At 37.3% G+C, this 24,485-nt stretch overlaps 1 protein-coding gene across 1 annotated transcript; it reads left to right on the forward strand.

Moving 5' to 3' along the window:
* Positions 1-120: 120 nt before the first annotated feature.
* IL18 (interleukin 18) lies at positions 121-23,775 on the forward strand. The gene is made up of 6 exons (XM_060017172.1): positions 121-312; positions 14,627-14,713; positions 15,507-15,518; positions 19,654-19,788; positions 20,600-20,733; positions 23,353-23,775. Exons 2-6 carry the CDS (start codon positions 14,635-14,637, stop codon positions 23,572-23,574), a joined length of 582 nt encoding a protein of 193 aa, XP_059873155.1. The 5' UTR covers positions 121-312; positions 14,627-14,634; the 3' UTR covers positions 23,575-23,775.
* The last annotated feature ends 710 nt before the right edge of the window (positions 23,776-24,485 follow it).

Here is a 24,485-nt window from a genome sequence, read left to right on the forward strand (position 1 = left end):
TATTCCCGTATTCTCTGACACTGTATTTCAGGTTCCATTGCCCTAGGAAAGAGCTCATGTTTAAGGCGGGTCTGAGGCGTGCCAGAACAGTCTCCTCCCTCCACCTTCTTCCTCCTTTCTCCAAAGGGCTAGGCACCCTCCTCCCCCAGACGGCTGCTGGATCCGGAGAAGCAGCGGGGAGTTCTGCTACCCAAAGCTTTCTACATTCCTGGCTGTCTGCTTCGGCTGCTGAAGGGCTGCCTTCTATCGGGAAAAGAAAGGGACTTCAAACCCTTCATATAACGTCCTCTCCTAGGAAATTATTGAGCACAGGTAAGAAATATCATTACTCGTTATTTAGAAACCCAGGCATGGCAATTCGAGGTAAATAAATAAGCTAGAAAAGCGATTGAGAGGTAACTTCTCTGACATCACTATGATGGGCGACTAGTCAGTAACAACATAAGGAACATAGCATATTCAGAGGAAAATCTTTTTCTCTCTTTTAGCCAGCCTTGGAGAGTATCACTTCAGAGGAAATGTTCTCAAACTTTTTGGTCTCGTGACCTCTTTATACTCCTAAAAATTATTGAGGATCCTGAAGAATTTTTGTTCCTCTATGTTTTTTACTGTAGTACTGTCATTTACTGTATTAGAAATTAAAGCTGAGAAATATAAAAAAATAGTGACCTATTAATTTATTTTAAGATAACAATAAGCACATAACTTGTTAGCATAAATAACATTTTAAATTACGGATAACTATATATTCCAAAAAAAACTACTATGAAGAGTGACATTGTTTTTATTGTTACAAATCTCTGTAATATCTGGCTTAGAAGACAGCTGCATTCTCATCTGCTTCTGCATTCAGTTTATGCAATATCACTCAAAATGTAGCCCCTGGTAAACTTTATTATACACTCCTGAGAAAATGAGAGTGAAAATGACAAATTACATCTTAGAATTATTATGAAAATTGCTTTGACCTCGTAAACCCCTGAGAATCACTGCTTTAGAGTGTTAAAATAAATAAGCTTCTATTTAAAGGGAGTCTCAACTCTGAATCAACTATTTTAAAAGCAAACAAAAAAATTGCAAAAGGTTGATAATCTTGATGGAATCTGCATCAGCACCCTTAGGCTGGCCTACGTTGGACAATATTATAGCATTCCCCAGGAGAATTTTATTTCACATGAAGGAAGGGCTGAGTAAATATCTCCATTTGAAAGTATAAATAACAAAAATTAGGACACTCTTAAACTCTTCTTTTTGCCTATATCTAGCTATTTCAAGTTCTATTAAATCTTTCTTCAAAATATCTTTTTAAATCTGGCCTGTCCGTAATATACCTACATGAATATTATGAATTCTTACATGAATATTTATAGTTTCATAGCCTGTCTCTAATCTTTTTCATAATACCCTTGCCAGCTCAGTAATCTGCTTTCCTATTGCCTGTGAGATTAAATACAAACACTTCTATGTGAGTTCCCAAGCCCTCCATATTCTAACCCCACCCTACCTTGTGTTTACTGCAAGACAGCAGAATTGTTCCACTACAGTAAAAAAATAGCTCCAGGGCTTCCCTGGTGGCGCAGTGGTTGAGAGTCTGCCTGCCGATGCAGGGGACACGGGTTCGTGCCCCCGTCCGGGAGGATCCCACATGCTGCGGAGCGGCTAGGCCCGTGAGCCATGGCCGCTGAGCCTGCGCGTCCGGAGCCTGTGCTCCACAACGGGAGAGGCCACAACAGTGAGAGGCCCGCGTGCCGCAAAAAAAAAAAAAAAAAGCTCCTTTCAACCACCCCCCACCATAATTTTGTGTTAATTATCACATAAATGCTCTTCCATGTTCTCCTCCATCTATTCAGTCAAGCAATCAGGATTAAATTCAATTCTCCTTTTCCCACAAGGCCATTCCAGCAGTTCTATTTTGGCTTCCTGCTTTGAGTCTGTATTTAGCAGTTGATTATATACACCTTTTTTTTTTTTTTTTTTTTTTTTTGCGGTACGCGGGCCTCTCACCGTTGTGGCCTCTCCCGCCGCGGAGCACAGGCTCCGGACGCGCAGGCCCAGCGGCCACAGCTAACGGGCCCAGCCGCTCCGCGGCACGGGATCCTCGCAGACCCGGGCACGAACCCGTGTCCCCTGCATCGGCAGGCGGACCCTCAACCACTGCGCCACCAGGGAAGCCCTATATACACCTTTTATCTTTAACTATTTACTTAAATTTTTACCTGAGTCTTCTTCCACCCCCACTTGTACCACGACCACATACTTACCTTCGTAAGATGGCAAAATTTTGAAGGACGAAATGACTTACAGAACTGAAAATTTAGATTTTGATCTTGTTGCTGTAGAGATGATTACCTGCCTGATTTTAGTGAATTAATTAGGTAACATGCTTCCTCATTTCATCCCATACCTATTCCACAGAATGAGAATTCCAGAGCAAAGATAAACATAATCATTATTGCTTTTCAAGTTCAAGACATTTTTACTTTTAATCTAATAGTATGCTTTTAAACTCCCAGTGGCTTAGCAACGCTGGTTGTATAATAAACATTCCATCAATATGTGTTGTTTTAGAATTATGAGGAAGTGGCTACTAGGGCATTTGCCACATATAAATAGTTCTCTCTTTGCAGCCTTAACTAGAATCTACAATTACAGAATGCTGGAGCTGGAAAAAAACTTAAATATTGACCATGCAACTCTCTCTTGTCTAAATGAGGAAACTGAGACCCTCAGAATTAAATGACTTGCCCCAGAAAAGATTGGAACACATGTGGTTTAATCTCCATCATGATTTTCTACTGTTCACTAGCCTCTGGCTAGTTTCCAAGGCTTGTATAACTGAAACTTTTTGTTGTTGCAAAGAATCAATTATCGCTGCTTACTCCTGAGAGGATCTATCTGGGGTGGTTTATAACTCTTTTTTCTTTCAAGTCAATAATCTCAGAATCTTAGATGAAATAGTCAAAACATTTTTATCCAATGGGAACTATAATTTTCACAGATTAGAGTTAAGAAAGCAAAGGAACATGGATGAGAAAGGAAAAGAGGAAAATTAGGGGGGAGGAGAGGAAGAGGAACACAATACTTGTAACCATAGATGTATTGAGATCCAACAAAAAGTGCTAAGAAAATAAAGAATTCAAAACAAACACTCACATGAAATAAAAGAGAAAGTAAAGAAACTACTAGGAAAAGAAAGAAGAGGAAGAATATTAGAGAAATTATTTTATTTTTAAAAATCTGTTTTCAGACTTCCTTCATATTCTTTCCCTTTCTCACTGGCTTTCAGATGGAGTTTAAGTTTTAAGACAGAAAAAAATTTCTGCCATTCCCTTTACACACTGTTGTCATGGCGACAAGGCTTATAGCAAACATTTATTTAACATTTATTGAGCTCCTACTCTGTATAAGATCTTTCCAGGTGTTAAAGATTGAAAAAACAAGACAACTCATTGCCTTAGAGAAACTCAGACGGAAGTCGGCACACCTATTTGTAATCTTAATTAAGGGTAATAAGAGGTATTTTAGAAGCATGAACGTGGGGAGGGGGATATGGGCACTGAGGAGAGAATGATTAGCTAGGAATGGAGGAGTCAGGGAAGTTTTCCTAGAGGAGATATTTGACCTGTGACTTAAAGGATAAAGGGTGAAGAAGGGTTTGGCAGGCAATAAAGGGAGGGGAAGTTCTGGCCTGGCAGGGGAAATAAATGAGTACAGCATGGAGTGAGTGAGAATCTGAAAGCAAGAAAACCAAGTAGAGGAATATTAAATAGAAAATACCAGAAGTGACAAGGGCTAGATTTAAAATAGTGCTGGTGGAGATGGAGAGGAGATACCAAATTCTAGACACATTTCTGAGTTATAATCTACAGTATTTTTGAGACAGGAGAAGGTTAGACAAAAGAGTTGAGAAGGACTCCCAGGTTTCAGTTTGGGACAGGTTATTTGGACATACTTTAGAAAGTAATTCATTAGTATATCTTACAGTTGGAACTGTGGATCTGGAGCCAGAAATTGAAATTTGCAAGTTATATATCCCCCAGTAACCGCCACCCTCTCTCTTTATAGCTAAACTTCCTGAAAGAATAGTTTATATTCACTGTCTTTACTTTTCTTTTTCATCCCATTCTGTCCTAGATCTTTGTCCACCTGCCTTCCGTTCCTTCACTTTCCCTAAACTGTTCTACTGATACCAAAACTTCCTAATTGCCAAATTCAATGAACAAGTTTAAGCTTGTATCTAAATTATGGACTGCAGCTTCAGACTCCAAGCAGCTCCTCTTGACGCTCCTTTGGGTTTTTTTGTTTGTTTGTTTTTGTTTTTACGGTACGCGGGCCTCTCACCGCTGTGGCCTCTCCCGTTGCGGAGCACAGGCTCTGGACTTGCAGGCTCAGCGGCCATGGCTTACGGGCCTAGCCGCTCCACGGGGCATGTGGGATCTTCCCAGACCAGGGCACGAACCCGTGTCCCCTGCATCGGCAGGCAGACTCTCAACCACTGCGCCACCAGGGAAGCCCTCCTTTGTTTTTTGACTTCTGTGATATCTCTTAGATTTGCAAAACTGAATTATTTTCCACTCAAGCCTGTCTTTCATCCTCTGTTTTCTTAATGAGGTAACCACTCAACAAATTGCCCAAGCCAGAAACTTTGAAGTCATCCTCAGTTCCCCCTTCTGCCATTTGACCCACAACCAATCAGCTAAAAAATCCTGCTGTTTAAGCTCTCTTGAATCATCCCCACAACCACTGCCTTAGTTCGTAGCCTCATGAACTCTTAACTGTTAAAATTGCTTCTGCAGTTGTTTTCTGGCCTCTGTCCAACTTTATCCCATCAAATCCGTTCTCTACACTGCTGCCAGAGTGAGATTTTTGAAACATAAATTTGACCATGTCTTTCTCCTACTGAAAGTAAGTCAGTACTTTCAGAAAAAAAGTTCAAACTCTTTAGCCTACTTAAACAAGGACTTTATAATCTGACTCTCCTTTACAAGCTTTTGGCAAACAACTATACGGCAAGTTACATTTTATCTGAATTGAACTAGTCAGAATCAAACTAATTTAATATAAAAATAATAGTCTCACTTTATAGGCAAAATGAAATATGTGAGCTCCAAATGAAATAGTTTATCTAGAATGACAATTTCAAAGCTGGTAGGCCAAGTGAGTTGTGAACTGTTGACAATATTGCCACATGGAAGTGTCTTGTATACCTGGTAGAAATAGCTGCTTTCATGTCATTATAATGTAAGCTCAGCTATTCTTTAAATACCTCAGAAGTTCTTGAGACATAACAGCTTATTGTGGTATTATTTTTTAACAGTTATTACTATTATAATTTTAGATATTTTTTCATTGATTCATTCATTCAGCAAACATTTATCAGACGTCTGCTATGTACCAGGCACCATTCTAGGTACTTGGAATACAAAACTGAACATAACAGAGGTTCTTTCTCTTATGGAACTTACATTCTAGCAGGGGAAAAATAATAAAATAATAAAGAATGTGCTAACAAACCATGTTAAAATATTTGAGGCCAAATTTTGATGAAATTGTCAAGAAGGTATAATTTTTCTTTGGGAATCTCAGCCATTTATTTTCAATATCCCCACCCCCACCCCTGCCATGATGCCCTTTCATCAAGGCACTTAGATATTCCAAAAGCTCATTCTTTCTCTCTTTTGTTTTTTTATTTAAACAATATATAGAGAGAAGCCTGTGGTTCTCTACACTGGGTTCTCTATAGATATTGTTTAAAATATAAAAAAAATTTTAAATAAATTAAAAACCATACATATGTGTGTGTGTGTGTGTGTGTATATATATATATATATATATATATGCTTATATATTATATATGAACTGAATCTAGATAAAACTGTTAAATAGCCACCAAATAGAGAGTTGGTTCAAGATGGTGCCCTCAGAAGATCTGGAACTCACCTCCTGCCACAGACAGCAGATCTACAGCTACATATGGATCATTCCCTCTGAAAAAGACCTAAAAACTAGCTGAAATCTCCTCCAAAAAAAAAAAAAAAAAGCCACATCTAGATGGGTAGGAGAGGGAGAGACATGGTCTCACCAAAAAATATACCTATGGTGCAGCAACCCACAATCAGGATTGATATCACAAAACAGAGCTACTACCTGAGGAGCAAGAGGTCAGTGCCCCACATCAGGGAACTTGGGAACTGCACCAAAGAGATGAGCCCCCAATACATCTGGCTTTGAAAATCAATAGAGTTTCCATCCAGGAGAACCAAAAGGCTGTAGGAAACAGAGATTCCACTCTTAAAGGGCTTGTGTGCTGACTCACTCACCACAGGACCCATCACAAAAGTAGCAGTCTGAAAAGCACCATATGTGAAGGAGATTCATTTGCTAATCTTAAAGCATCTGAGGGAGATGCAGGAGCATTTTGGGACTCTTTCCACCTGGATGGAGGCACTGGCAGATGCTATTTTTGCATTTCCCCTCTATCTTGCTAGCACTGGCACTGGTGGGTGCTATCTTTGCACTCTACCTTTAACCTGCTAACACCACTGGGTACACCACACCCCTACACCTGCCAAGGTGAGGCATGTGTGCACAGCCCACATGAGGGATGCTCCTCCAGCCCCTAGCTCTGGTGGCTGGAGGGATTGCGTTTCTGGGTCCCATGAATCTGAAACAATCAGGGAGTTCTCTGAAGGCTACCACCCTCAGGTACTGCACAGACAGCAGACTGTACCTCCAGTCTCCCTGTGAAAAAGGACTGATGACTTGTCCTGGGGCTTCAGCCTGAAGGGCACACTTCAGGTTTACCACTCATCTAGAGGCTATAGAAGTGCTCTCAAGGAACACAGGCTGGGGGAACCATCTCTGCACTCTCTTTCGCCTTTGCTACAGTTCACCAGCACCTACCAGAAAAGAGCTCACACACTCTACTGGAGCCCCGATTTTTGCAACTGTAGTCAAAGAGACACCTTCAGATGGCCAGGTCTGGAGGCTAGCAGAGTTTACAATTGCAGTCCCACAGGGCAATATATATTTGCATATCTTGAAAGCTGCTGCCTGAAGGTCTGGCTTCTAATCAGCCTGAAACTAGGTGCTGACTGACGTCTCCCCCTCTGGAATACTCACAGGTCTTGGCACACCCTCAGCACTTGGGACCTATCAAGAATAAATCAGGCTGCATAGACAATCACAAAGGTTGAGTGACAACCAAGAACTAGGGCAAGGTTAAACAGTAAGGTTCATCTCTATACAAGGCCATTCCTTCCAGACTAGGAGAGATAGCTGTTTTGCCTAATAAATAAAAACAAACACAGAGAGTCAAGGAAAATGAGGAATGAGAAGATTATGTTCCAACGGAATTAATAAGATAAAACTCCAGAAGAAAATCTTAATGAAAAGGAGATAACTAATTTACCTGATAAAGATTTTAAAGTAACGGTCATAAAGATGCTCATTGAACTCAGGAGAAGAATGGATGAACACAGTAAGAACTTCAACAAAGAGATAGGATAAATAAGAAAGTACCAAACAGAAGTCACAGAGCTGAAGAATACAACAACTGAACTGAAAAATACACTAGAGGGGTTCAACAGCAGACTAGATGAAGCAAAGAAAGAATCAGTGATCTGGAATACAAGGCAGTGTAACTCACCCAAACACAGCAAAAAGAAAAACAAATTTTAAAAAGTGAAGATAGCTTAAGGGACCAATGGGACAAACATCAAGCAGAATTGCATTCACATTACTGGGTTCCCAGAAGGAGAAAAGAGAAAAGGGGGCAGAAAACTTGCTTGAAGAAATAATAGCTGAAAACTTCCCTAACCTGGGGAATGAATCAAACATCCAGATCCGGGAAGTCCAGGGAGTTCCAAAAAAAGATAAATCGAAAGACACCAAGACACATTATAATTAAAATATCAAAAATTAAAGAGAGAATCTTGAACACAGCAAGAGAAAAACAATTTGTGATATCCAAATAAGCCCCATAAGAGTATCAGCAGATTTCTCAGCAGAATCTTTGCAGGCCGGAAAAGAGTGGCATGATATATTCAAAGTGCTGAAAGAAAGAAACTTCCAACCAAGAAAGGCTATCATTCAGAACTGGAAAAAAGATAAAGTGCTTTGCAAACAAACAAAAGCTAAAGGAGGTCATCCCCACTAAACCAGCCTTACAAGAAATGTTAAAGGGACTTTTTTAAGCTGAAAAGAAAGTGCACTAATTAGAAACAAGAAACATATGAAAGTAAAAATCTCACTGATAAAGGTAAATATATAATAAAGGTAGTGGAATTAATAACATTAGTATAAAGATTAAAAGACAAAAGTAATAAAAAATAACTACACAATAACTAGTTAAGGGATACAGAAAGTAAAAAGATGTAAAATATGACATCAAAACATAAAATGTTTAGGGAGGAAGTAAAAATGTAGTTTTATAATGCATTCAGTCTTGACTTCTTATCAACTTAAGATATACTCTTTTATATATAAACTGTTACATGTGACCCTCATGGTAACCACCAAGCAAAACCCTATAGTAGATACATACCAAAAAAATGAGAAAGGAATCTAAGCATAACACTATAGAAAGTAATCAAACAATAAGGGAAGAAAGAAAAGAAGAAACAAAGAGGAATGATAAAACAAAGAGAAATGAAAACTATTAACAAAATGGCAACAAGTACATAACTGTCAATAATTACTTTAAATGTAAAGGAACTAAATTCTCCAATCAAAGACAGAGAGTGGCTGAATGGATAAAAATATAAGAACCATCTATATGCTGCCTACAAGAGGCTCATTTCAGATGTAAGTACACATACAGATTAAAAGTGAAGGGATGGAAAAAGATATTTCATGAAAATGGAAACCAAAAGAAAGCTGGAGTAGCTATATTTGTATCAGACAAAATAGACTTTAAAACAAAGACTGTAATAAAAGACAATGATGATCATTACATGATGATAAAGTGGTCAACCCAGCAAGAAGATATAACATTTATAAAGATCTATGCACCCAAAATAGGAGCACCTAAATATATAAATCATATATTAATGGTCTTAAAGGGAGAAATTAACAGTAAAGCAGTAAGAGTAGGGGATTTTAATATCTCACTTACATCAATGGATAGGTCATCCACACAGAAAATCAATAAGGAAACATCAGCTTTAAAAGACACATTAGTCCAATAGACTTAATAGGTATATACAGAACATTCCAGCCAAAAGCAACAGAATACACATTCTTCTCAAGTGCACTGAAGTTCATGTGGAACATTCTCCAAGACAGACAATATGTTAGGCCACAAAACAAGTCTCATCAATTTAAAATGAAAATCATATCAAGCATCTTTTCTCACTACAATGATTTGAAACTAGAAATCAATTACTAAGAAAACTGGAAAAATCACAAATATGTGGAGATTAAACAACATTCTACTGAACAACCAATGGGTCAATGAACAAATCAAAAGAGAAATTAAAAAATTATCTTGAGACAAGTGAAAATGGAAAATTAACATGCCAAAACTTATGGGATGCACAAAAGCAGTTCTAAGAGGGAAGTTTATAGTGATACAGGCCTACCTCAAGGAACAAGAAAAATCTCAAGTAAACAATCTAACTTTATACCTAAAGGAAATTAAAAAAGAACAAATTAATCCCAAAGTCAGTAAAAGGAAGGAAATAATAAAAATCAGAGCAGAAACAAATGAAATACAAACTAAAATGACAATAGAAAAGATCAAGGAAACTAGGATCTGGTTCTTTGAAAAGATAAACAAAATTGACAAACCTTTAAGTAGACAAGAGGAAAAGGCAAAGAGCTCAAACAAAAAAGATCATAAATGAAGGAGGAGAAATTACAACTGATACAAAGAAATACAAAGTATCATAAAAAACTACTATAAACAATTATACAGCAACTAATCAGACAACCTAAAAGAAATGGATAATTTCTGGAAACACACAGTCTTCCAAGACTGAATTGAATCAGTTATCAAAAAACTTCCAACAAAAAATGTCCAGGACAGAAGTCTTCACTAATGAATTCTACCAAACATTGAAAGATTGATACCAATCCTTTTCAAACTCTTCCAAAAAACTGAAGAGAAGTGAATGCTCCCAAACTCATTTTACAAGGCTAGCATTACCTTGATACCAAAATCAGACAAGGAAACCACAAAAAAAGAGAATTACGGACTAACATCCCTCATGAATATAGATGAAAAGTCCTCAACAAAATATTAGTAAACTGAATTCAACAATACGTTAGCAGGATCATACACCATGATCAAGTGGGATTTATTCCAGGAATGCAAAGATGATTCAACATCCACAAGTCAATGTGATACACTAGATTAACAAAATAAAGGATAAAAATCATATGATCATCTCAATAAATGCAAAAGTCTTTGACAAAATTCAACAACCATTCATAATAAAAACCCTCAACAAAGTGGGTATAGAGAGAGTGTACCTCAACATAATAAAGGCCATATATGACAAGCCCACAGCTAACATCATAGTCAACAGCAAAAAGCTGAAAGCTTTTTGTTTAAGATCAGGAACACGACAAGAATACCGCCTATTGCCAGTTTTATTCAACACAGTATGGGAATTCCTAGCTAGGGCAATTCATAGAAAAAAGAAATAAAAGACATCCAAATTGGAAAGGAAGAAGTAGAACTGTCACTATTTGCAGAAAACATGATTTTATATATAGAAAACCCTACGACTCCAAAAAAAAAAAAAAAACTGTTAGAATAAATGAATACAGTAAAACCGCAGAGTACAATATCAATATACAAACATCTGTTGCATTTTTATACACTAACAACAAAGTATAAGAAAGAGAAATTAAGAAAACAATCCCATTTACAATTGCATCAAAAAGAATACAATATCTAGGAATAAATTTAACCAAGGAGGTGAAAGATCTGTATGCTGAAAACTATAAGACATTGATGAAAGAAACTGAAGAAGACACAAATAAATAGAAATATATTCCATGCTCACAAATTGGAAGAATTAATATGATTAAAATGTCCATATTACCCAAAGCAATATACATATTCAATGCAATCCCTATCAAAATTTCAATGGCATTTTTCACAGACATAGAACAATAAATCCTAAAATTTGTATGGAACCACAAAAGATTCCAAATAACCAAAGCAATCTTGAGAAAGAAGAACAAAGTTGGAGGCATTACACTCCCTGATTTCAAACTATATTACAAAGCTATATTAATCAAAACAGTGTGGTATTAACACAAAAACAAACACATAGCTCAATGGAACAAAACAGAGAGCCCAGAAATAAACCCACACATATATGACCAATTAATCTATGAAAAAGGAGGCAAGAATATACAATGGGAAAAGACAGTCTCTTCAATAAATTGTATTGGGAAAACTGGACAGCCACATGTAGAAGAATGAAACTGACCAACTATTTTACACCATACAGAAAAATTAACTCAAAGTGGATTAAAGACTTGAATGTAAGACCAGAAACCATAAAACTCCTAGAAGAAAACGTAGGCAGATATTTCCTTGACATCAGTCTAGCAATATATATATATTTCTGGCTCTGATTCCAAAGGCAATGGCAACCAAAGCAAAACTATACAAATGAGACTATATCAAACAAAAAAGCTTCTGCACAATGAAGAAGCCATCAACAAAATAAAAATTCAGCCTACTGAATGGGAGAAGATATTTGCAAATCATATCCAATAAGGGATTAATATTCAAAATATATAAAGAACACACACAACTCAATAATAACAACAACCACAAAAAACCTGACCTTAAAAATGGTCAGAAGGGGCTTCGCTGATGGCACAGTGGTTAAGAATCCCCCTGCCAGTGCAGGGGACACAGGTTCGAGCCCTGGTCTGGGAAGATCCCACATGCCACGGAGCAACTAAGCCCATGCACCACAGCTACTGAGCCTGCACTCTAGAGCCCGTGAGCCACAACTACTGAGCCCACATGTCACGACTACTGAAGCCCACGCACCTAGAGCCCGTGCTATGCAACAAGAGAAGCCACTGCTATGAGAGGCCCATAGCCCCCACTCGCCACAACTAGAGAAAGCCCACGTGCAGCAACGAAGACCCAACGCAGCCAAAAATAAATAAATAAATAATTTTATAAAAAATTATTTTTTAAAATGGTCAGAAGATCTGAATAGACATTTTTCCAAAAAAGACATACAGATAGCCAACATGTACATTAAAAAGATGCTCAACATCACTAACCATCAGAGAAATGCAAATCAAAACCACGACTTATCATCTCACATCTGTCAAAATGGCTATTATCAAAAGAACAAGAAATGACAAGTGTTGGCGAAGATGTGGGATAAAGGGAACTCTTGTGCACTGTTGATGGAAATGTAAATTTGTGCAGACACTGTGGAAAACAGTATGGAATCTCCTCAAAAAGTTAAAAATAGAACTACCATATGATCCAGCAATTCTTCTTCTGCTTATTTATCTGAAGAAAACAAAAAACACTAATTCAAAAAGATATATTCACCCCTGTGTTCATTGCAGGATTATTCGCAATAGCCAAAATATAGAAACAATGTAAGTGTCCATCAATGGATGGATGAATGGATAAAGAAGATATGGTATATATAATGGGCTACCATTCATAAAAATAATGAAATCTTGCAACAACATTAATACACCTTGAGAGCGTTATGCTAAGTGAAATAAATCAGACAGAGAGATAAATACTACATGATTTCACTTATATGTGGAATCTAAAAAAAAAAACAAATGAACAAACAAAACAAAATAAAATAAAGCTCATAGAAAACAGATTAGTGGTCAACAGAGGGGATGGGGAGGGGGTGGGCAAGATGAGTAAAGGGGATCAAGAGTTACAAACTTCAAGTTATAAAATAAATAAGTTATGGGATGTAAAGTACAGCGTGTAGACTATAGTCAATAATATTGTATTGCAAATTTGAAAGTTACTAATAAGTCGTCTTAGAAGTTCTCATCACAATAAAAAAAAGATTTTTGTAACTGTACAGTGACAGATGGTAACTAGATTTATTGTGGTGATCATTTCACAATGTATACAAATTTTCCATAATAAAAAGTAAAACAAAACAAAACAAAAAATAGCCATCAACTAGCATTTATTTTGTGTTAGCTTAATTTGGATTAAGTGTTTTCTACTGGGTATTAATTTCCTGCTTCCCCTGTATATGTTTGACCTCAGCAAACTATGCTAGAAAAAACTTGAGTCATTTCTCAACCTCTAAGTATAGACGTATGAACACCCCCATATATACCAATTGACAACTGTGACCCAACCACCTTCCTTGGAGCACCAACCATAAAACTGTCCTCAGGAAACCAAGGGACTTCTGAACTCTAGAGGAGAATTTCTTAATCATTTCTGTGGCATGGACCCTCATGGACAATCAGGTGAAGTCTGTGGACCCCTTCTCAGAATCACGCTTTTATATGCATAAAATTAAATACTTAGAATGAGAAAGGAAACCCTTTGTAATTAAAGGGTTATCAAAAATTTTTTAACAAATTTTGGTAAGGTATATATGTGCATCTTTATTAACACATTAACAACAAGATGTCCTGTTGGGACTAATAACTTCCATATATTTCAAAGTAGAAATGAGTTTAAACCATATTTCAAGATCTCTGCAACAATTACAATACAGTAAGAAATATGTATGTCTATTAATGATAGTCACAGGTACTGTGAATAATACTGTGGTTTGTTTCCTACACCATAATGGAAGGAACTGTTAAATTTCAGTTAGAAGTTGGTGAAAATAATTGTGTAATCTTTTCCCCATCCAAGTTCACAGATTTCCCAGATTTAGAACCCCTGCTCCATAAACAAAGATCTGGAAGGATATACACCATACTGGAATGGGGTTGGGTGGGGTGGCACAAAGGAGAAGAGCAAAAAGAATTTTTAACATTTTCAAATCCTATATTATTTGATGTTTTACAGGAAGATTGTATTCATGTATTCCTTGTGCAAAAAGCATAGTATAGTCCAGACTCCAGATCAAAAGCTGCTGTTGCTCAGAGAGAAAGAGAGCCATCAGATGCCAGAGCCCTTCAGCCTCCTCCCACCTAGCCCCCACTCCCAGGTAGAAACACCATTTTTTATCATTGCCTCACCTTTAGCACTTTGACAGTGAAGTCACAATCTGCAGTCTCTCACTCACAGGATCCCATTGGTTGTAAGACAGAGATAGAACCAGCCCCTAGTTAAAGGACAGGATTAGGTGTGTTTCTGGCATCCTGTATTTATTCTGATAATATATGTATATTTCCACCAAAATACTGGAACAATAATTCAGTTCAATAACGGACCACACATCCACCCTTTATAACATTGTTTAATGAGAAAATGCTTTCTAGATTCCGAATATCTAATGGTTTGTGAAAGAACATTTGAACTTGTACATTCATAAACTGAAGATTCCTGGCATTTATTAAATGTCCAGAGTGTTCGTCAGCATGCTGGATTTCTGAAATTGGAGGTAGAACAAGGCAATAAGTGGTAAAAGATTCCTTTTGTGTAAAAGGAACAATCACTACCTTTTAACAGATGACTCTTTGCTTTCATTAGGAATAAAGATGGCTGCTGAACCAGTAGAAGACAATTGCATCAGCTTTGTGGAAATGAAATTTATTAACAATACACTTTACTTTGTAGGTAAGTTCAAAACCGTAGGCCAAATACAGGGTTTAGATAAATGTATTCAACTAGAAAAGATGTTGTAAGGTGAACTATTAAGTGACTTGTTTTTTGTCACCAGATTCCATTGTAACACTAATGACACACTTCTCTTGAAAAAAAAAAAAAATACTGGATCTCTAGAAATTAAGCATAACATAGTCAAGGTCCCAGCACCTTGTCCTGCCACATGTCCTGGCACTTAGTTAGTAGTAGCCTACTCACAAGGTGGCTGCAGGTGCACGTCATGAAAATCCCAGAAAATTGGATATACGATTTCCCAAAGCAACCTGGCAAATTATGTAAGAGATACATATCTGAAATCTAGAGTTCTGTGAGTTATACCACTTTATGTAAATACATTTGACAAATAAAAACAGATTCTTATGATTAAACTTCCTTGGGCAGTTTAGTTTCATTTGAAAGCTTCATAGAAAGTTCTTAGGTGACTTTCCATTGAAGCAATACATTTAAGAGTAAAATCTATCACTTTATAAAGTTTCTTTTTGGCTACAATTTTCAATTTATAAACCCTAGATTTAGGTTTTATATCTAACATACCTGAGATCACACTAAGTCTAATTAGCTTCATTTTATGGGACCTTTTGGATGATTATATTATATTTTTATGGGGCCAACAAAAGCCATCACCAGTAAGACAGGGGTTAAAGAATGCAGAGGGGCAGAAAAGAGTAATAAAAGAGAAGGGTGAGAGGAAATTGAGTAGAAATATAGAATTTAACATATTTTGTTTCTCTTTTTTCCCCTTTAGCTGAAAGTGATGGTAAAGTATAAATTTATTTCTCTTTCTTTGTAAAAATAAATAGCTACTTGAGTAAGCGTCCCACCAGCACATCCATATCACCATTCTCAGCTGAAAAACTGGTACCAATCTATTTGAGAAGCTAATATTCCCTCAAAGGAATGTGGACTCAGTAGCACTGCCTTGGAATAAAGATGACTATAAGGGAATTTCTAATAAAATACGCTTCTCTACATCTTAGGAAATTCTCAGCTATGCCTGTTACATAGATCCTGAGATTAGCAGAAAGTCATGGATTCTCTGGAGTACATAGGAAAAGGAGTTGAAGCATGAGAATTGTTGTCCAAAATCAGGAACATCTTCCTTCTTCAACCTTCCCTCTCAGAAGTGCTCTGAAAAGAAGCCTGGGAGGCTCCCAGGATTCAGAGAATTCTGGAAGTAGAGGAGATGGGGGAAAGTAGAGCAAACAGACCTATTAGGTTGAGTCATTGTCTTCCTAAGCAGATGTACCCATTCCTTGTCCTGTTGGCATTCAGGGAGGATCATACGTATATAAAGCCTATGATCCTCTAACGCAGGGGTCCCCAACCCCTGGGCCGTGGACCAGTACCAGTACCGGTCCACGGCCTGTTAGGAACCCAGCCGCACAGCAGGAGGTGAGCAGGGGTGAGGGAGCGAAGCATCACCTGCTGCTCTCCATCACTCGCGTTACCGCCCGAACCATCCCGCCACCCAAACCATGGCCCCAGTACATGGAAAAATTGTCTTCCAGAAACCGGTCCCTGGTACGAAAAAGGTTGGGGACCGCTGCTCTTACGGACCCCCAGATTATTAAAGGTCATTAGTTTTTCATACTTTTCCTTAAAAAGCACTTTCTCCATTCTTAAGATGATCCTTACTGGACTGGAAATATACAACAGGAACTTTTGAAAAATACTATTCCTTCCAGTTTCTTTTCCAGATTTATTGAAATGTTATTGTCATATAGCTCCTCATGTTTCTTAAAGATTGCCCTACTCCCATTTATTTGATTCAATAAATATTGGCATCTGTATCTCTGGCACTATGTTAGGCCCTACAATACAGTTGTGAGCAAAACACAGGGGGAAGCAGGCACATTAGGGAGGCAAATGGAATGTGGTATGTTAAGTGTTATGAAGGCACAGATGCTATGGGAGCACATAGAAGAGCATCTAATTTAGTCCAGTAGATTCTGGGAGGGCATTTTGAAAGAGGAACAGAATTGAAGAGTAAACAGGGGTTAGCCAAGAGAAGGTATTCTATGCAGAGAGAAGAACACATGCAAAGATCAAGATATGAAAGAAAGCATGGTGTGAGGAATTAAGAGTAATTCAGAATGGGAGTAGAGTAAGAGTAGGAAAATGATGAGAGAAGAATGATAAATAGGGTGCAGATCGAGAAGGTTCTGTTATTCCAAGATATGGAATTTGGACCTTATCTTTGGGGCAATGGTGATTCATTAAGCACAATATGTATGATCTAGGATACAGATTAGTTTGCTGTAACAAAGAGATCCAAAAATACAGTAATTGAATAAGATAGAAAATATTTCTCTCAAATACGAATCCAAGTAGGCAGTTCAGTATTAGTATGGCTGGATGCAGCCTGATGATGTTGGAATCTAAAGTTTCTTCTGTCTTCTTCCATTCTATCATCCCTAGTTGTTGAACTCATTTACATACTTGAAAATCATCATTACACTTCCTGGGTCCATATCCCAGCTAGCAAGAAGGTGTTCAAAATAAGAGGAAGACAGGCCCACTCCTTTTAAAAGCTCTATTTAGAAGTTGTAAACATCAAATCCACTCATACTCCATTGACTAGAATTTAGTCATATGGCACCAACTGCAAGGAAAATATGGAAAATATAATCTTTATTCTGGGAGGCAATGTCATTCATTAAAATTCAAAGATAACATGATTGTATCTCTGAATTTTAACTTTAATTAAAATTGAATTTTAATTCCTTCTGGCTTCAGTATAAAGAATTGCTGTGGGGGCAAAAAAAGAGGGGAGGGGAATGCCAATTAAGAAGCTATTATTGTAGTCCCTATAAGAAATCATGGCGACATGAATTAAGGTAGGCACAGTGGGGTGCCATTGAAGAGCTGTGAATGGATTTTAGGAAAACTTGGAAGAATCAGCAGGACATGGATTTGGAAGGGGATGGAAAGAAAGACAGAAAAGATGATGCCTATGTCTTTTCACGTAGGCAATTTGTACCATTAAGTGAAATAAGAAACACAAGAGGAAGAGCAGGGTAGAGAGGTTTGCAGGGCAAAGAGGAAGATAGATGATGAATTTATTAATGATGAATGATGATATCTGTGGAACATCCTAATGGAGATGTCCAATAGATTCTTGGACATGTGGTTCTAAACTCAGGAGAAAATATGGGGCTGGATATACGGATGTAGGAGACATACATACAATAGAAATTACATCTGAAGCTATAAGAATAACATGACAAATCAGAGGAAATGTGTAGCATGAGGAAGTAAAAGCCAAGGACTACACTCTGAGGAATACCTACATTTAAAGGATTCAGTAGAAAGAGAAGCTAATAAAGAACAGAGCAACCAAAGAGGAAGAAGAAAAACAGAGAATGCCACAGAATCCCAGGAGAGCATTTCAAGACAGAGAGAATAGGCACTGTGCTGAATTTTGTAGCCTTGAAAACCAAGAGCCAGAAATTATCTATTACATTTAGCAACAGGGAGTTTGGTGATCTCGGTGAAAGCAATGTGATGGAGAAATGGAGCCAGTGAGGAGAAGCTTGCAATGAGTAGAAGGGTGAATAGAAAGTAAGGAAATGATACATACAATTCTTGCCAGAAGCTTGGTTGTTAAAAGGAGGAGAGAAACAATACTAGCTACAAAGTGGGATTCTGTTGATGGAGGTGTTTTAAATCTCAAAATGTAAAGCCTTATGTTTTTCTGATTATAAAAATAATTTGTTTATTATAAATAATTCAGGCAATGAAGATAAGAAAATGAGAAACTAAAATATGAAAAAACCCCAAAATATTCATTTCTATCATTTTGATGTTATATATATATATAAAATACTATACCTAAGCTTCTTTTTCTAGTTTAATACACATGGACATCTTTCCATGGCAATGAATAATTACAATTATATTAAATTCATGATAATTCATAGTAAGGGCATATCAAAATTTACTTGATCGATTCCCAATTGATGGACATTAAATTATTTCCAGTTTGTTTTTATTATTAAAGTGTTCCCATAAGCATTCTGGTAGAGAAATATTTACACATTTCTCTAATGTTTCCTTAGGATAATATCCAGGAAGTAGAATTGCTGAGTTGATGGAAGAGAGGGAATAATTGATAAATCAAGGTTTAATTGAAAGTACATGCAGAGCACAAATGGGGTGAACCTTAGGTAGCAGAAGATCCACCTTTTTCACATGTCCCTTGGGACAAGAGGGTAGAGAAAATAACAGGTGATGCCATAGTTAAGTTTGTAAGTGGAGTAGCAGGAAATCATTTGCTGAAAGTGAAAGCAGAGGTGATGATGCAGAGATCCTGAGGAGAATGAAGAAGGCTGGAAATTGAAGCTATGGACTATGGAAGAGAATGCGGAACTGGAAAAGAAGTATTGACAATTGATGTGTTTGTTATGGCGCCAATTTGCACATTTGTATGATTGTTTACCAGCAGCGCACTCAGCAGCCAGGTTTAGAGTTTTGTAGTAAAAGGCAAATGAGTTTGGGATTTAAGATACTGGCAAAAGTGTAGATAAAACGATGAACCATGAGGTCCAGGCTGCATAGAGAAGAAAGGGAAGACAGGAAGAGGTTAGATAGGAAGAAAATGTAAGCATCAGGAAGACTCAGTAAAGTGGAAGAGAAGTACAAGAAGACTAAAAGGATAGGAGATTGTGGTCAAAAGTAGGATATTTGAATTTAAGATTTCAAAAGTAGCATGGTTCTGAGTGATAACAAGAATCAAGGTATGCCCCTGGAAGTGGGTAAAACACTGTGCAACTTTACCTTAGCTTCTATAACAGAAGATAGTGATTGTTATTGAAAACTGGAATATATAATATGCTTATTTGTAAATTTAGAAAAAAAAGATTATTTTTTAAAAGATTTCATGTGTGTTGTAGAAGACCTGGAATCAGATTACTTTGGCAAGCTTGAACCTAAGTTCTCAGTCATACGAAATTTGAACGACCAAGTTCTCTTCATTAACCAGGAAAGTCAACCCGTCTTTGAGGATATGCCTGATTCTGACTGTTCAGGTATTTTTTTATATACATTTGTAAACATGGAAATGACAAGCTACTTCTTCCCATTCCATTTAACTGACTACATTTTCTGTGATAGACCTAATGCTTACATGAAAAGTCATGGTAGTAGTAATTTCACTTACAAGAAACTTTATAGGGTATCCATAATTTTTAATTGGGCTGAAAAATTGATACAATAAAGATAGTGCCGGGGTCATGATCTTTGAGCCTACATTTGGATCACCTTCCCTTCACTGTAATTGCATTAACTGTATATGCTCTCCATTGAGTTGGATCCTTAATACCTGCTGGTTATAGCTGAAATTGCTGATAACATTTTCAGAAGTCAAAATTAAATATAAATATACAAGCACTTCTAATAAGTCTGTCTTCCACCAGAAATTTAGAGTGCCTTAGAAATGAATAACTTTACTGTGCCTTCCAAGGAATGAATTTCAAATAACAGAGTTTAGGCAGAGTTGAAAAAGTGAATGATGTACTCTTGAAACATGCTGAAGTTTTACCTTAACAGATAGAGCTTTAATATTCTCTTTAGCGTTTAAAAGCTAAAGACAATTTTAGAATTCAGAATATCTCTAAAACACTATAAAAGTTGCTGCATTTGTATTATAATACATATTTAAATGTGTTTTAAAGAATATGTGTGTCACTGTGTATAAGTCTCCTTCTGCTACATGGCTGAATCTCAGAGTGTGGGATTGGTAATGGTCCTATTAAGGATTATCCTTTGGCTAATTTCCCTAAATGCTTATTTGGAAAAATTCTTCTAACTAGTTTTCTCATTTGTGAATGTTTATTTTAGATAATGCACCCCAGACTATATTTGTCATATGTATGTATAAAGACAGCCTCACTAGAGGTCTGGCAGTAACCATCTCTGTGCACTGTAAGAAAATTTTTACCCTCTCCTGTAAGAACAAAATTCTTTCCTTTAAGGTAAGACTGAGCCTTAATTTGTTTTAGTTATACTGATGTGCAAAATTAGAAAACCAAAATATCCCCAGTCCAACCTTTTGTCTAGAATAAGGATAGCAAGAAGTAGAGAACCATTAAAATAGACAGTTACTAAAAACTGTCAAGCTCTTTAACCTACTGTAGTAACATCATGGTTTTTCTGAGCCTGCCGTAGGGAGGAAGAGGATCAACACTTGTTTCATAACCTAGGTCTTCTGAACAATTAATCTATAGATAAATAATAATACAGAATATATATATAAATTATCATGTTTAAGAACTGCATGTGACTTTCCAGAATAAGTCCTGCTACACAGAATGAAGTTAATCATTCTTCTGTAAACCCTCTACTTTGTAAATTATGATGATAATATTTTAATCCCTAATTTTTGTTTTTTGTTTTTTGTGTGTGTGGTATGCGGGCCTCTCACTGCTGTTGCCTCTCCCGTTGCGGAGCACAGGCCCTGCGGCAATGGCTCAGGGGCCTAGCCGCTACGCGGCATGTGGGACCTTCCTGGACTGGGACACGAACCCGTGTCCCCTGCATCAGCAGGCGGACTCTCAACCACTGCGCCACCAGGGAAGCCCAATGCCTAATTGTTTTGTTCCTACTTCTTAGCCTAAGTCTATGTTAGGCTACAACTTTCAGCTTTCAGTTGATGTATGTTATTTTTAATGTTAATCTAAATGAACAAAATTAATAGGATCTGTTGTAAAAGCAATGGTATAATGTATCTCAAAGCCAGGTATAAATTATTTCTGACCACTGCTTTTTTCTCTATCCTCCATCATTATTTTTCTCTATTTTTTCCATTATTATTAGATAAACAACCATTAACTGTAGATATGGGTTGACCCAGAAAACTTTCCTCCCAATGAAAGCAGGCAGGGTATGCTCACAAATTGACAGTGTTTCAAAGGTGAATCCCATGTCTTGAAGGCTTTCTGAGTGGGGATTTGCCAATGAAGAACCGCAATAAAGATCATCCAGTTCCCACTGAAAGTTAGAGTATGACTTTCGTAGACATGCCAAGGGGCAACTTGGGAGGGAGGAAAAAGCCACTCTAAAATGTAATGCAGATAAGATTAGTGTATCTGTAACAAATAGAGCCTCCAAACAAATCCCTTAGCCATCCCCTTCCAAGCAGAGTACCACCTCTTCAGGTGACAATTTGGAGTCCCTGCTCCCTGACCTGACAGGTAGGAAGCTCAGTTATTGTAATGGCGTTAGAAGGCTGGAGGTGGACAGGCAAGGTGGAGAGGGTTAAGCATGTTGTTTCTTAGCAACAAAATCAGAAGGGAAAGAGGGAGATGGCCAAGCTGAAGCCATGTGGGATAAAGGAAAACTAATTCAGCTGCAGAGACAGAGTCAGAAACTGGGAAAAGCCTGATCTATATATAAGTAGATTCTTATTGAGAGACTGGGGAGAGTGTCAAGAAGATGGAAAAAGTGCTTGGCAAATAATAGAATTAATTAATTCTATTATTAATTAATTCTAATTATAATTAGGGAGAACTAATTAATCCTCTTTAATTCAAGACACACTTATTGATAAAGGACAAAGGTCAAGAGTTATGGCTATAAATTCCATAATTGATTGAGAAGTTTGGGGAAAAAAACAGGTTCTTTCAGGCATCTAAGGAGGATGCTGGGATGCTATTTTGGGTCTGAAGGTCTCTCTGTCAGTCCTTAGGATCATGAAGATCTTTGCTTCCAGAGGGTCAAAATTAAGTTCAAATTTTCTGCTGGTTCTGGGATTAACATGGAAAGAACCTGAGGTGGTCCTCACATTTCTAGTCCATCCTGAAAGTAGGCATGATGCAAAAATAGGAAAAGTGCCCGCAGTACTGTCAGTTAGGTGACCAGCCGGATTATAGTTTCAAGTGATCTAGCCATTCTTAGGAAATCCCTACTCCGCAGCTGAGATATAGGAATCACCATCTGGCCTCCCAGGGCAAGGTCCAGCCAAGAGACAGACTACTTTCAGGATAGAAACTCAGGACTACTATGGAACTGCAATGCTTGGCAGGGAAGCACCAAAAGCTGCTAACTAAGCCCTAGAACAAATAACGGGTCTATTTATAGCCAGTTTCGGTTCTAGGCTCCACTGAAGGAAGCAGCTGAGATTACTGCCACTTCCTGCCTCTCTCACTGTTGGTTCACACACTGGAGCTACCCTAGGCCTATGGGTGGAGGTCATCAATGTCTTTAGCTGTGAATGGCTGGAGAAGACAGGAACTGATATTAGCCTAAAAAGGTTGTGGTCTTTGCTGGAACTCTACTTCATCTTAAGCAAATATGAACTCCACTTAATGCGAGAGGAGAGAAGGAAATCATCTGATGGGTATATTGGGAAAAACTAGAGGCCTGGACCTGAATGTGCATTCCATAGTGTTATAAGCCAAAGTGGACAAGAAGAATAGGAGGTTAGAAATTAAGAGGGAAAGGAGATCAGTATTCCTATAATCAGAGATTTTTTTTTCTTAACTCTTGAGAATATAAACCTCTTTAGTTCTGTGTAGTAATATATTTCAAAATAAACTGCACATATTCATATTGGTCATGACCTAAAAAAATTAAGTAATTTTTTTTCTCTATAGGAAATGAGTCCTCCTGATAATATTGATGATGAAGGAAACGACATCATATTCTTTCAGAGAAGTGTTCCAGGACATGATGATAAGATACAGTTTGAGTCTTCATTGTACAAAGGATACTTTCTAGCCTGTAAAAAAGAGAATGACCTTTTCAAACTCATTTTGAAAAAAAAGGATGAAAATGGAGATAAATCTGTAATGTTCACTGTTCAAAACAAGAACTAGATATTAAAATTGCATAATTTGAACTTTCTGAGTTTTTGTGTTTCAAAAGGGTTATAAGAGTTCGAACCTACAATTATAATGATGAAATAAAATGAATACTGATCTCAAACAATACTACTGAGAAATGAATAATAAGCTTTCATGAAATTGAATGGACTTCCTCCTATCCAGGTGAATACAATATTTGTATAATGTAAAAAGAATGCATAGTTTGAAAACACATTCTACAGTGTTAATGGAAAATAGATTATATTCAATAGAAGTGTTTTGAATATTTTGGGTTATTGGTCCTAATGATGAATAAAACTGATATTTGAATTTTCTAGTTTTTAAGAAAATAATTAAATCCCTAAAGATTTCAAGCTATAAACAGTGATTCACCATGTAGTCTTAATCTATTACCTCATGCTTTGCCTTTTTGTTTGAAAAACTATTCCAACCTCTCTCCAAATATACTTCACAGAGATGTTGTGAGAAATCATATGACTTTCTGGAAATTGCTTTCAATTACTATAAAGTTGCAGAGAAAGATTATGTGTAAAGCAAAATTACATAAGCATCTGTGTGAGGGAATAAACAAGGAAGAGTATTTCAGTTCAAGAATTAATGCTTTGACTCAAGTTATGAATAAAAGGTATCATAGTTACTGGAAATTTTTTTTTAAAACCTTAAAGATTTTATAAAGAGACCACTTCACTTGACTAAATTTTTTTTTTTTTTCTGGTACGCGGGCCTCTCACTGTTGTGGCCTCTCCTGTTGCGGAGCACAGGCTCCGGACGCGCAGGCTCAGTGGCCATGGCTCACGGGCCTAGCCTCTCCGCGCACGCGCGGCACGTGGAATCTTCCCGGACCGGGGCACGAACCCGTGTCCCCTGCATCGGCAGGCGGACTCTCAACCACTGCGCCACCA

Source organism: Delphinus delphis, chromosome 8 (assembly GCF_949987515.2).
Source record: "Delphinus delphis chromosome 8, mDelDel1.2, whole genome shotgun sequence".
NCBI lineage: Eukaryota > Metazoa > Chordata > Mammalia > Artiodactyla > Delphinidae > Delphinus > Delphinus delphis.

What these genes read in the sequence shown, in the direction of transcription:
- IL18 (XM_060017172.1), top strand. Translation starts at nt 14,635, where the DNA reads ATGGCTGCTGAACCAGTAGAAGACAATTGCATCAGCTTTGTGGAAATG. An exon ending in GCCTGATTCTGACTGTTCAG is followed by an intron (nt 19,789 to 20,599) that starts GTATTTTTTTAT and finishes TGTTTATTTTAG; the next exon opens with ATAATGCACCCCAGACTATA. An exon ending in ACAAAATTCTTTCCTTTAAG is followed by an intron (nt 20,734 to 23,352) that starts GTAAGACTGAGC and finishes TTTTCTCTATAG; the next exon opens with GAAATGAGTCCTCCTGATAA.